The sequence below is a fragment of the Strix aluco genome, chromosome 3, assembly GCF_031877795.1.
Source record: "Strix aluco isolate bStrAlu1 chromosome 3, bStrAlu1.hap1, whole genome shotgun sequence".
Taxonomy (NCBI): Eukaryota; Metazoa; Chordata; class Aves; order Strigiformes; family Strigidae; genus Strix; species Strix aluco.
This window is the reverse complement of record NC_133933.1, coordinates 28173342-28186509: the sequence shown is the minus strand read 5'-3', so window position 1 is coordinate 28186509 and position 13168 is coordinate 28173342. Positions and strand designations below refer to the sequence as shown.

General features: G+C 38.0%; 1 protein-coding gene across 1 annotated transcript in view; it reads right to left on the bottom strand.

Annotated features, from left to right (window-relative positions):
• The window catches only part of USH2A (usherin), a 390731-nt gene that overhangs the window by 61728 nt on the left and 315835 nt on the right, over window positions 1-13168 (bottom strand). Inside the window, exons 55-59 of the mRNA XM_074817915.1 lie at window positions 11832-11939; window positions 11119-11302; window positions 10270-10427; window positions 1412-1570; window positions 622-784 (exon numbers count right to left, since the gene is read on the bottom strand). Coding sequence (XP_074674016.1) covers window positions 622-784; window positions 1412-1570; window positions 10270-10427; window positions 11119-11302; window positions 11832-11939 — 772 coding nt within the window. The remainder of the gene's footprint in view (window positions 1-621; window positions 785-1411; window positions 1571-10269; window positions 10428-11118; window positions 11303-11831; window positions 11940-13168) is intronic.

Sequence of the window (13168 nt, the reverse complement as noted above, 5' to 3'; positions counted from 1 at the left end):
CTCAATGAGCTTTTAAAAAAGGGTCAATGAGCACAGCAGATGTCAGTACTCTGCTACTGTGATACTTCCCTAAACACAGTACCTATATAGAAGAATCTTCACTCAGAGCTTACGAAGCTCCTCATAGGGAGTGAGAATGTGTCAGTCAACCACCTAGACAGCTGAGTACAAACAGCAAGGAACATAATTTATCTTGGGGAACTGATCTGTGTTAGAAACCTAGATACTTTTCTTTGCTTTTAAAAATCTCAGAAGTGGTGAATTAGTCCTGTTTCCATTCCAAAATTCTTAACTATCTATCAGAGAGGACTGAAGAATGTACCTAGTGGTCTGGGTAAACATGGTGAGAGTATCTATCTTACAATTTTTGTCTGTCCCTTCGAATTTTTAAAAAAATATTTTCACCTGCTTTTTGTCATTTGTAGATCAGGAAGATCGTTCTTGTCTCAGCTCTTATTCTCAACTTGTTCATCCATAGATCAGCATGTTACCTTAGCATTTGAAAGGTAATATATATTTTAGCATTTACTTCTACACTTTTTTTCACCTCCTCATATATCAAGGAATAAAGAAATGAACAGTTTAATAAGACTAAGAATCTGAGGTGATGAAAGCATTTACCTGTGAATAAAGTAGTTCGTAATGATGCCATTTGGTTTCTTAGGTGGTGCCCATTTCACTTCTATGAGTGCAGATCCCATTGCTTTAACGACAGGTGGGCTCAATTCTCTAGGAGGTGCTTCAGCAGTTCTTGAATATGTTTGACCACCCACTCCACAACCACCTAGAAAACCAGAAGTTTGCTTAGTGATGAGAGCTTCTTCATCAACAAAAAATATAGTAAAAGCAAATGAATGTCAAGTAAAAAAGCTCCTAATGAAATAATGCTTCATTTTGTTATTAAATACTCATTTAAATTACTGCAACTCCACTGATGAATTACTCCTGATTTTCACCAGTGCAGGTGAGGACAGAATTGGTTCCAAAGTGTCATTTTAAATGGTTTTATTTCAATAGGATTTTGAAAATTTCCATTAAAGCCAAGGAATTTTGTCATATTTGGGCTCTTCTCTCCTGTCTTTATGATTACCACTTCTCGTTGGTGAACAGTTACAGAACAGATTTTGTTCTGTATGCACATTTTCAAAAATTGTTAAGCTATTTGTGAAGAGCTTTTAATAAAATGGCACATATTACCTAAAATACATTTTTTAAATCTCCATTTAAAATATTCATGATAGAACATAGAGAAATATTTAATGCTTCATTCAGGGCTAGGCTTTCTTTTTACTAGGTAAACATTTGACTCCAATGTAGGAATAAGATTTTATCTGTTTTGCTGAGTTGAATCTATCTGGAAAATCTCCATTCCCTTCCAGTCACAGAGGTGAGTCTTATAAAATCATCTTACCATTCTGGCATGCTTGTATTCTTATCTCATACAGGGTGTAGGGATCTAGGCCATCGACAAAAGCAAAATGCGCACGTCCTACTGGCTTCACCAGTAGAGTGGGACTGCTCGCATTTAGTAAGATGTTGTATTCCAAAGGCACACTGACAATGAATATCCCTGTTGTGAAACAGAGAAGAACTAGCGATTATCTGAAATACTAACAACAGTGCAGGACCACTTCAAAGAGGCATTCATCATATGCAATTTTAAATGTAAGCCCCCTCTGGAGGTTTTACCTACTACTTCTTTTGGAAACTATAACCATTTAAATATAAACTGAAACAGATCCATCTGCTGATCACAACTGGAAGACAGACATTACAGCTCTCAGTTAAAAATCAAAATTCAATTCAGTTAATGCCTGTGTTGCAATTTCTACTTCTGGGAAGAGTGACCTTATGACTGGGAATGAGGCAGCTTTTATTTCTTTATTTTGGAGGGGCAACAGCAACTAAACACTGCTGTTTCAATATAGAGTCATATGACCAAAAGGAGCAATTGCCACCATTCAGCAAAGTATCACTTTTTAGCCCAGCAGCAGTAGCTGAGTGTATGTTCTTAGCCTGCTTTACCAGTAAGGTACAATACACCAGCCTGAACCAAGAAACACATTGTTTCAACTGATATAAAAAGTTTAGTTTTTGCTGAAGAAAAAAACCTCAATTTTTACTATTTTGTTTTAATTCAAACATTTCCTCCATGTATTCCTCTTCCCATGCTGTCAATTCCTAATTCTCCAATTCTGTTAAGAAGCTGAAAAAATCACCTTCTCCACAAGAACAAGGTAAGCCATCTGCCATCCCCTCAGAATGACCAACAGTGGTTCCTGGATCTTCTCTTGTTTCCTCCCACATGACTTCTCAAGGGGGTGGGCTGGGGGGGGTTGGTTGGGTTGGTTTTGTTTGGTTTAGTTTTGTAATTAGGAAATGGGCTGTAGGCTTTTCCATTTTTGTCCACTATAGACTGTTCTATGCAGACAGCAGCAATTTCATAAAACCAAGAGACTAACCAAAGAAGAGTGTTTGTTAAGTGTGTTTCCTTCATTCCGCATCATATAAGGCACAGCCTTAAGAAAGAGCAAAGTACAAAGTAGACAAGGTACCTTTCTGAGTCAAGATGTATCTGATCAGCAAGAGCACATTTCTCTTTCAACACACCACCTACTTCAGATGTCACAGAGATGTCTCTGTGATTGCACCAAGAACCAGATGCCTATAAGCAGTTCTGAGACTTGTCCAGATCTTGACAATCTTCCCATTTGTAACTCCAACTCCATTCTTTCTCCTAATTGTGGTTTTGGTCCTTTTCTGATAAAGTATCTACATTGATACTATTACCCTGAAGCTACAAAGAGGATTTTTTTCCACTGTTGTGCATCTTTTAGAAGGATTTTTTTAGCTAAGTATGTATGCACATTAACTGGAAAAAAAAAAAGTTTACAAGAAATCAGAGAGATTTCAAGTTTATTTGTGGTACTATAAACAACTGAGGTACTTGGGAAGATCAGAAAAATCTTTGAAATACCAAGTTTTTACAATTCTCAGAAGAAAAAGAGGACATAAAATCCCAAAGAAATAAGATGCTGCTGCCTCACTAGATGCTAGACAAAGGAAATGCCATTACACTAAAAAGCTGAAAAAGCAGCCCTGAAGTGGAGGCATGACTTCAATCTTATTCAACTGCTCAGCCTACAGGAAGAAAAAAGATGATATTAGTCATTGGAAGAGGTGAAAGGGGAAGGAGAGAGAAAGTGCAAAAATCCCACTGTAAAATTTTCCTTTTTCAGTGTAAAAGTTTCAAGGAAAACACCAAGATCTAATCATTAAGAATGGAATAATAGAAAAACAACTTTTAAAGTTGTGCAGGATGTCACAGAGTAAACTTCTGAGAGGTGATCTTGAAGTAGCTGGCTTCTGCAACAAAGAAAATTATTTTTTTGTCTGTGATGTATGGAAGATGATATATAATATTACAGCTAAACTACTTTTTTTTTTTTTTTTTTTTTAAATAATTGGACTACCTGTAAAGGACACAACTGAAGATCCAAAAGTAAGAGCTTGAAATGGTAGACAGTACATAAAATAGAAACCTTTTTTTAATCTCCTAGTTAAGGTCCCCTTCTCCAGTCCTGACAACAAACCAGATATTTCAGCCAGAAAAACCCACTATCTTATGAAAGTGACACATAATTCACTTTTGTGCATCTGATCAGTGCATTTATTCTAGGCAAAAATCACCAAAAACCTTTGAAATTGGAACTATTCAGAATGCTTGATTTCCCAAGGAAGATTAAATACAAACAAGGACAGCTGAATCCAGCCATCAATATGCAGCAAAGGACACTTATTTCAAAATAACTGACTTATCCATGTCCAACATTCAGTCCATATCTCAGCAGAAAAGCTAAACAACCCCAAACAACCAAAACCCAAAATCTTAACATTCTGCTAAATGTTGCAACATATTAGGAATGATACCAATAATAAATTGGAGAAAAAATACTCAAGAAGTGAACATGAAATTGTAAATAAAACCAAATAAACATATTCTGAAAAAATCCAATATCCAATGGAAATCCTTCTACAATTTGATGAAACTCATCAAAAACTAGAATCAAAAGATCACTTTGTAATCTGAAAAATAAAAAATATATACTCATACAACACAGAAACTTGTAAAAACCCCCTTTCTTCCAGAATAGCCTTCAGCATCTGCAGCCAGTCTGAAACTACTACCTTGTGTGCTCTGATGACTGAAGGAAAAGAAATGGGCATATTTGTTAAAGTCAGCTGGGAAACCACACGACTTGGTTAGTTCCAGAGTTCATAAATTTATGTCAGAATAAAAGGAACCGTAAAAGCACAAGTGAACCAATTTACCCTAAGTGCAAATGGCAGTTTTGTTATTTGGTGTCAAAGTTACCATGAGCACAATGACAACCTGCCATAACACATTTTCATGTTCACTAAAGAACAAGGATTTAGTTGGTTAATATTCCCGGCAATACTCTTTTTCATAATTTACAACAACTAGATGCTGATAGGTTATTTAACATTTATGAAGTTAAGATGTAATCAGAAAAACCCTGATTATCTTTACAAATAAAAAAGTTAAATTATTCCACTTTTTTTCTCTGCGACTTCATTTCACAGCAGGTGCACATTTTGCAATGGGACAAGTCAATCAAACTAAACCTTGTTTTTTGTGGGCATATTTGGATAACATTTAATGGACAATTCTGTGCTAAACTCTGCAAATTAGGGTTGACAGCTCTGTGTACTTCAAAACTAGGGTAGGTAAAAATAGAACTTGCAGCATAAGATGCTTAGAATTGGGGGGAAAAAGCCACAGTCTGTTTTACAGACTGGTCACCAAAAATCTGTTTGAAGTCAGTTGCTGAAAATTTGTTTAATGTGAAACCAAATCCCAATTATAGCAAAATAGTTGAACTGTTTCACTTATAGTAAACAAATACTAAAATAAGAATGTCATATATTTTATTTAAAAACAAGTAAGAGTAAAGTTATATTTTAATATTTAACTTCACAAAATAAAACAATTTATTTGGCTTCCTGAGATTAAGCATTTACATTAAGCTTCAAATACCCAGATATCTCATTCTGGTTCTATCAAGTATTCTCAACGAGACTCTGAAGACAGCAACAGCTGGAGATGCTGACTGCTTTCAAGATGTAGAACTTTGGACATTGAATTTGAAAAGCTTGTCCTATAGTGATGTGGAGCAAACAATTTACATGAGAAAACAAAAATGAGGAAATGTAACATTGGCTTAGCAGAAGTCAGAACAATTTGTTAGGCCACCAGTTAAGGAGAAACCAGGTCAGCTTCGGAAGCTAAGAGACAAAACTAAGAGACAAATAAATGTAATTCAAATACCAAATTTGGTCCCAAGGAGTATAAAGTAGGAATCCAGATATGTTACATAACTTTGACTCTAATTGATAAGCAATTGATAAGCATCCACCAGAGGTGGATGAAGTACAGTGTTACAACATGATGAAAGACGACATTTTAATCCAGATGATCATTAACATATGAAGCAACTAACCTAGGAGCAGAGGACAGGATCCTCTTTGGAGCATGTTCAGATTTCATGGTATCACTAGCAGCAACTGACGATATCTAGAAGAATCAGGCCCCCAGTGAGAACCAGTGGGGTTGTCAATGTGTTGAAATGCAGGACGGCTACCTGCCAACCTATCAATAACATTTATGGATATGCCTTGGGAGAATTATGTGGTGGGTTTTTTTTCCATTCAGCTTTTCTGCTTCTATCCATGGTGCTAATAGTTGTTCCATAATAATTGTAACATATCCTTCTCTAGCGTATCAGTGAAATGTAGCGTACCTTTGAGGTCTGTGCACTGAGGCAATGCCACACAAGATAATGGGATACCTATTTCAGAAAATAAAGTCCTATTTTCCATAGTGAGTGAGGTGTGTCAAATATTTTTTCTGAATCCATCACTTTAACCACTACTCGGCCACCTTGTTATTTAGCTAAGTCAGGAGTTTTGAAATGCTATGTATCTATAAAGTCACAAGGTTTAGATACATTACGGACATTGAAACAATTAAAGCCATCCAAAAGGAAGGTCTGTGCAATATGATGCCCATAATTAATCCTGAGGGTGATTATTTGATCCAAATTTATTACAGCAGATAAGAAGATGAATGCCAAAGCATCCCTGATATCCACAGACAGGAAGACACTATGACCAACTACCCTCTCATCAAAACTTGGTTAATAAAAAGCACTTTTTTTCATGGAGACTGTACCAATTAAAACAACTGTCTCATCCAAGAGTGACTGCCAAGCCTGACAATCCTTACAACACATGCTGCATTCTGTGTTTATAAGGGAAACCTATATTATTTCAATATAGCCTACTGTGAAACAAGGATTCATACACAGAAAAAAATAGATTAGAAGAAAAAAGTTACTCCATGCACGATGGCATAAATAAGGATGAAAAGTTGTAGACTCTTTAGGCTAATTCTACGAAGCTGGGGAGGTATGTGGCCCCAGATATCTGTATGCATAGGACCTGTTAAGTGGATGTATGCCATTACAGAAGATCAGAACCTCCAAAATAAACCTCCATCTGCATCCCCCACAGTCTTCCTCTTGGGGTAGAAAACAGAATGAGCAAGAAGAGGATTATGAAGGTCAAGAATTAATTTTCTAGCTTCCGCCTATACCTATGTTTCTGCACACAGGGTTTCTTTTAGTAGTATTAGTGGTGGCATTTAGTAACATTTCTCTGCTGTTAGTACTTCCCATTCCTGTAAGACCAGCTAGCGGCTCTGAAGTGCTATAATAAAAGGAACAGCAACCCACTGCATCACGTAGACATACACAAGCCTATGGACCAGATGGGATACACCTGAGGGTGCTGAAGGAGCTGGCTGGGGTGCTCACCAAGCCGCTTTCCATCATTTACCAGCAGTCCTGGATGACCGGGGAGGTCCCAACAGATTGGAAATTGGCCAACGTGACGCCCATATACAAGAAGGGTCAGAAGGATGATCCAGGAAATTACAGGCCTGTCAGCTTGACTTCGGTGCCCGGGAAGCTGATGGAGCAGCTCATCCAGAGTACCATCACACAACACATGCGGGACAACCAGATGATCAGGCCCAGTCAGCATGGATTTATGAAAGGCAGGTCCTGCTTGACAAACCTGATCTTCTATGACAGGGCGACCTGCTTATTGGATGAGGGAAAGGCTGTGGATGTTGTCTACCTTGACTTTAGTAAGGCCTTTGACACCGTTTCCCACAGCATTCTCCTGGTGAAACTGGCTGCTCGTGGCTTGGATGGGCACACGCTTGGCTGGGTAAAAAACTGGCTGGATGGCCGGGCCCAAAGAGTTGTGGTGAACGGAGTTAAATCCAGTTGGCGGCCGGTCACGAGTGGTATCCCCCAGGGCTCGGTTTTGGGGCCACTCCTGTTTAACATCTTTATTGATGATCTAGACGAGGGGATCGAGTGCACCCTCAGTAAGTTTGCAGATGACACCAAGTTGGGTGGGAGTGTTGATCGGCTCGAGGGTAGGGAGGCTCTGCAGAGAGACCTGGACAGGCTGGAGTGATGGGCTAAGGCCAACTGTAGGAGTTTCAATAAGGCCAAATGCCGGGTGCTGCACTTGGGCCACAACAACCCCCAGCAGCGCTACAGGCTTGGGGAGGAGTGGCTGGAGAGCTGCCAGTCAGAGAGGGACCTGGGGGTGTTGATTGACAGCCAGCTGAACATGAGCCAGCAGTGTGCCCAGGTGGCCAAGAAGGCCAATGGTGTCCTGGCTTATATCAGAAATAGTGTGGCCAGCAGGGACAGGGAAGTGATCTTACCCCTGTACTCGGCACTGGTGAGGCCGCACCTCCATTACTGTGTTCAGTTTTGGGCCCCTCACTACAAAAAGGACATTGAATTACTTGAGCGTGTCCAGAGAAGGGCAACGAAGCACATGTCGTACGAGGAGCAGCTGAGGGAACTGGGGCTGTTTAGTCTGGAGAAGAGGAGGGTGAGGGGAGACCTCATCGCCCTCTACAACTACCTGAAAGGAGGTTGCAGAGAGCTGGGCATGAGTCTCTTTAACCAAGTAACAAGTGATAGGACAAGAGGTAATGGCCTCAAGTTGCGCCAGGGAAGGTTTAGACTGGATATTAGGAAGTATTTCTTTACAGAACAGGTTGTTAGGTGTTGGAATGGGATGGCCAGGGCTGTGGTGGAGTCCCCATCCTTGGAGGTGTTTAAGAGTCAGGCTGACATAGCGCTCAGGGATATGGTGTAGTTGGGAATGGTCAGTGTTAGGTTAATGGTTGGATTAGATGATCTTCAAGGTCTTTTCCAACCTAGATGATTCTGTGATTCTGTTTCCTTTCCTGTCTACCCAACAGGGGCACTGTATGAAAAACAATTCCTCATTCATACTTAAAAACTTAAATAATTGGCCCCACAACAAGAAGGCAGAGAGGAAGGGGCTGAGTCACCAAATATCCATGAAAGCAAGACAGTTGTTCAAGGCGCATCCCAGTACCTGGGAAGAAGAACATGTGCCTTCCCCTGACTGAGAATGATTCCCACAGCTGTGTGAATAACTCATCCCTGCATCCTCTACAGAGACATAATGTCCAGTCTCCTCCTCATCCCTCAGATCATGTGGTTTCAGGAATACATAAACCTTTGCACACACAATCTTAAATGCAACATAACCAAATGTACTACACAGAGCCTGATTTTCCTTGCAGGCTTGTAACCTACTGCGAGTAACAGGAATTCAAGCAGCTGGAGAAGAAAAGGTCTAGAACAACAAGGACGAGCTTTTCTGGGAAACACCCCACTCTTCACAAGTCTATGCTATTTCAGTATATTCTTATGTTTTAAATTTATTTATAATGTTGCTGAATATTTTGTACCTTAAATTATATTTATTATCAAAACCATAATACAGCATGAGTCACTTTCCAATAAAACCAACTGTAGATTATATGCCATTCGAATTCACCTGCCTTCTGCTGGGTTCTAAATCCTTTCAGGCAGTAGGGGGAAAAGTTTAATTTAAGATTTTAATCTTTTTCATACATTATAGCATTTCTATAATGGATTTTGTGCTTCTGAAAACTAAAAGATTGACAGCTCAGGGTATTATAGATTTATTAATCATTGCTTAAATGGGTAGGGTGAATGCTGCTAAGCACTGCCACAATACTTGCGATCCCAGGCTTGAAGGCAAAATACTTTTTCTAGGTGACTTTATTTTTAATGCCAATTGACTCTACTGTGACTGCTATGCAAGAAAAGAACATCTTAAATAATTAGGAAGAGGAGATATCAAAAACTTCCTTGAGTTCATTGATAAAACACATATTGTTGTTATTTCAATAGGCAAACATCTGAAGTTTCTGAAAAAATTGACCTTATTTCAACTGAAACAAACAGTATCTGGAAACTGGAAACACCTTGCCGGAGATGAACTATTCTAGATGGAAAATTGTTCATTTACAATGCTCTCATTGTCCCACAATGACTACAGCATATCATTTTTATAACATCAGTAAAGTATACCAATCACTTAAGCTATGATTTATATTAATGAAACAGCACAGTCTCTCATATAAAAAGATGCTATTATTCAATTATTCCTTCTTAGCCTACCTCTGTAGCAGGCCAAGACAACCTGGTGATGTTCAGGAGAAGAGTAACAAGAGGAAAAATATTTCTGGGCTGACCCACCCCCCTGCAAGGTAACATGTCCACATAACACTATGGTGCTCTGGAGAATAAAATTTACTCAATCAGCTCAAAGCTAGCACAGGATCTCTCTGTCACACTCTTACACCTTTTGTTAAAGGAGCTCAACATTGCATACCTGCAGGAAAACTGGACATTTTAATTGTCAGGATAGCTAGCAAGACATCATCAACCCAAAAGGTTGGCAGGTTTCCCTGTTGATAACTCTGAACAGAAGGGAAAACTTCTTTTCAGTGTAATTGTTTTTTTTTTTTTTTCCTTAATACTTGCACTCAATAATAGTTTACAAGAACAAATTAACATACGGATTTTTGATCAGCTAATCCTCACAATACCCATGTCAAGTATATAGGTCAATATTATTAAAATAATAGGTCTCTAGGAAACAGCAGCTTTAGATACTGGTTATTTAAATCACACAAAGACTAAAAACAAATACGAAGAATAAAAATATCTGAATGATTCAGCTGCCTGCCTGAATATACTAATTTTTCCATCCTTTCATTTTGCTACAAAGTACTACATAGAAATAATTTTTTACCTGGTACATCCCAAGCTAGAAATATAGAATATGCATCAATTACTGTGACGTTATATGGGACATGAATTTTCTCTGGTGTTCCTACTGGTGTTTGTATAACATATTTATCACTAGTGTTGCTGCCACCCCAAGTGCTGGCTTCCAGCTGGTAAACATATCTGCGCAAACACAAAAAGATCAGAAGACACTTCGGTTAGAAGCTTTAGGCATATCAGTAATAGAACATTTCCATTTTCACCAGTTTAAAGTGAATAGACTATACAAAGAGTATTACAAAAATTGCATTAGTGAAGATTCTCACCTTTAAGTTTTCTTAATGTAAGAAAAGTAACTCTTATTATAATTTTAATACTAAAATTCACATTAGCTTACATGAGAGAGAAATATTGACTGAAAAAGTGTCAAAACCGATTTCAGAATGATCTCTATAGAAATATCATCAGCTGCTACTTTTGGGCAAGTATGTTCAATATGCACAGAAACACTATAAACCACATGCAGTGTTGTCTACCATATAAAGACTTACATTTTTCTAGGTATATTCCATGAGGGAAAAAACCAACCAATGAGCCATCAACCACCACTCAAGGAAAGAAAAAAAAGAGCCTCCCTTTCTTTGAATCAAAATGACCTATTCTCAGAAAAGGAAAAAAAAGAGCAGTCCTTTGATTAAGGCTTTCCAGCATTTGGAAGCCTCCTAAAAGTGCTCTACCGATTTTCCAGTAATTAAGTAATATTGTAAGAGACTTTTCTTTTGTTAAAAAAGTAACTTTTGCACATTTCACAAACACACATACATCCATTTTGAAGACCTTTCACGTATTACCAGAGCTCTTTGACATGCCTTACCTACTGTTAGGCTGCAGGTTAACATCTGTGAAATTCAGGTCTGTACTGCCACCCAGGAAAATCTGTTCTCCATCACGAAAAAGTCGATACTCAGTAATGAGTCCATTGGGTTTCTTTGGTTCACTCCAGTAGATTTCCACTTCTGTTGAGCTGACTATTATATGATGAGGTTTTGGCCATACCCCTATTAACATCACAATGACACTATTTTAATTTTATGACAGAAACATAAAGGGTTTTTTTTCTCCTTTCCCACAGTTTGTGCTGTTGCTTTCAGCAATGTGATGAAAGCATAAAACATTGCCAGAGAGAATGACAGAATTTAACACACTTTCTGTATTTATCCTATATCAAATGCAACCAACTAGACAAGGTACAGATTAATGGAGGACAAAGCCAAAGGCTGCAGCCTTTATATGCCCAGTTCTCTCTGCATATTTATTTGTGCTTTAAAAATACGCATCTGCTAATTCAGACCTTGCTAACTTAAAGATGAACTTGGGAAATTGTCACAAAAAGAAAGTAGAAATGCAGTGCCAGGCAAGTCAATATAAAGAGTATGTTAAGATACAAATACTCTGAGAGACGGATTCTCTTGTGGAAATTTACATGATAGCATGACGGGTGGCAGTGGAGTATTTGCACCTTGTTAAACCATCAGAAAATACAAGTGCATATAACCAGCTCTTTGCAGTTCTGCCTTTTTCCCTTACCATGAGGAGCAGCTTGTGAAGTTTGACCTGAAAGTGGTTTGCTAGAAGCACACCCCGCAGATGTGCATGCAGTAAGCATGAAGCTGTAATTAGTGTATGGCTGCAGACCTAGAAAGAGCAAACAGAAGTTAGACTGAGATGTTGACATTAGGCATCCCAAGAATTGTATCACTATATAGAAAGCTACTGGACTTAAAGTTAACTTTTAGTGGTTTTTAGCAAACAAAAATATGAACCATTCTTATTTTACATCTGAGTAATACTGAAATGGTGAATTCTTGTTAATTTAGATATATATCTTCTACTAGTTTAAAAGACCTGACAAAACAATTCAGACTGAATCTGTGTCTGTGCTGAAATGGATCTATGGATGACACTCATATAGACATATCTGAATTAGCTTCAAGTCAATTAACTTAGATGGCACTTGCAGCATAGTAACAACAGTCCAGATCTCAGCCCAGATTACCATCTGAAAATTTACCCAGTCTCTATGGAGTTTTGTTGTTTGTGTTTTGTTGCTGTTTCACTGGGTTTTTTAACCTATGCTTCTGTCTGTACAAAATGGTTAAAAATTAACTGGAAAGCACCTAAACATTCTTGGCACAGACATAATCTCCATCACTGGTAATGGCTATAGAAGTTCAAAGGTTTCCAAAAGAAAAGCACCTGAAAGTGTAATTGCTTAGAGTTTTGGACTCAAAAAGCTGAAGAGTCTGTCATGTTTTGAAAATTCATTACAAATATATTTGCAACAATAAGAACAGATAATAAAACATTCTCTTACGTGAACTATATTACTACTATATTACAAACAAGTCCAAAGACTTGTTCCTGCCCCTTCCCAGCTTCTATTTGTTCAATTTTTTCCCCTACTTTTTCTTATTGGTTACAAGATTTTACTATAAATGCTATAAAACCGTTAGAAACAGGACTGAAAACCAAGCCCTCCCCATTACAAGATATTAATTTTAGTTACTTGTAATTTTTAAAACCTTTTTTCAGCTCAAACCTTCTATGCTGGACATCCTTGAATGAGACAAAAAGAGAATATATTGCTGTGACCTTTCCTCAGAAATTTTCAAACATCCTTGTGCTGTGTGTCAATGACTTCAGATTTGACATCAAGTTGCCTGTAGCTTAAGAATTTGACTTTAGGACTCCTCATAAAATTGTACCCAAAATTTGTCTAAGATACTAAGCTTCTAAAATAGCCATTTCTGGACACTCATTAAAGGCTTCTTACAGTTAAATCGTTAAAGATGCAGACCTCTGCAAGCCTATCTGGAATACCTCAGAGCTCAGCTTTAAACTGATCAGAGTGCCTCTTAGAGCAT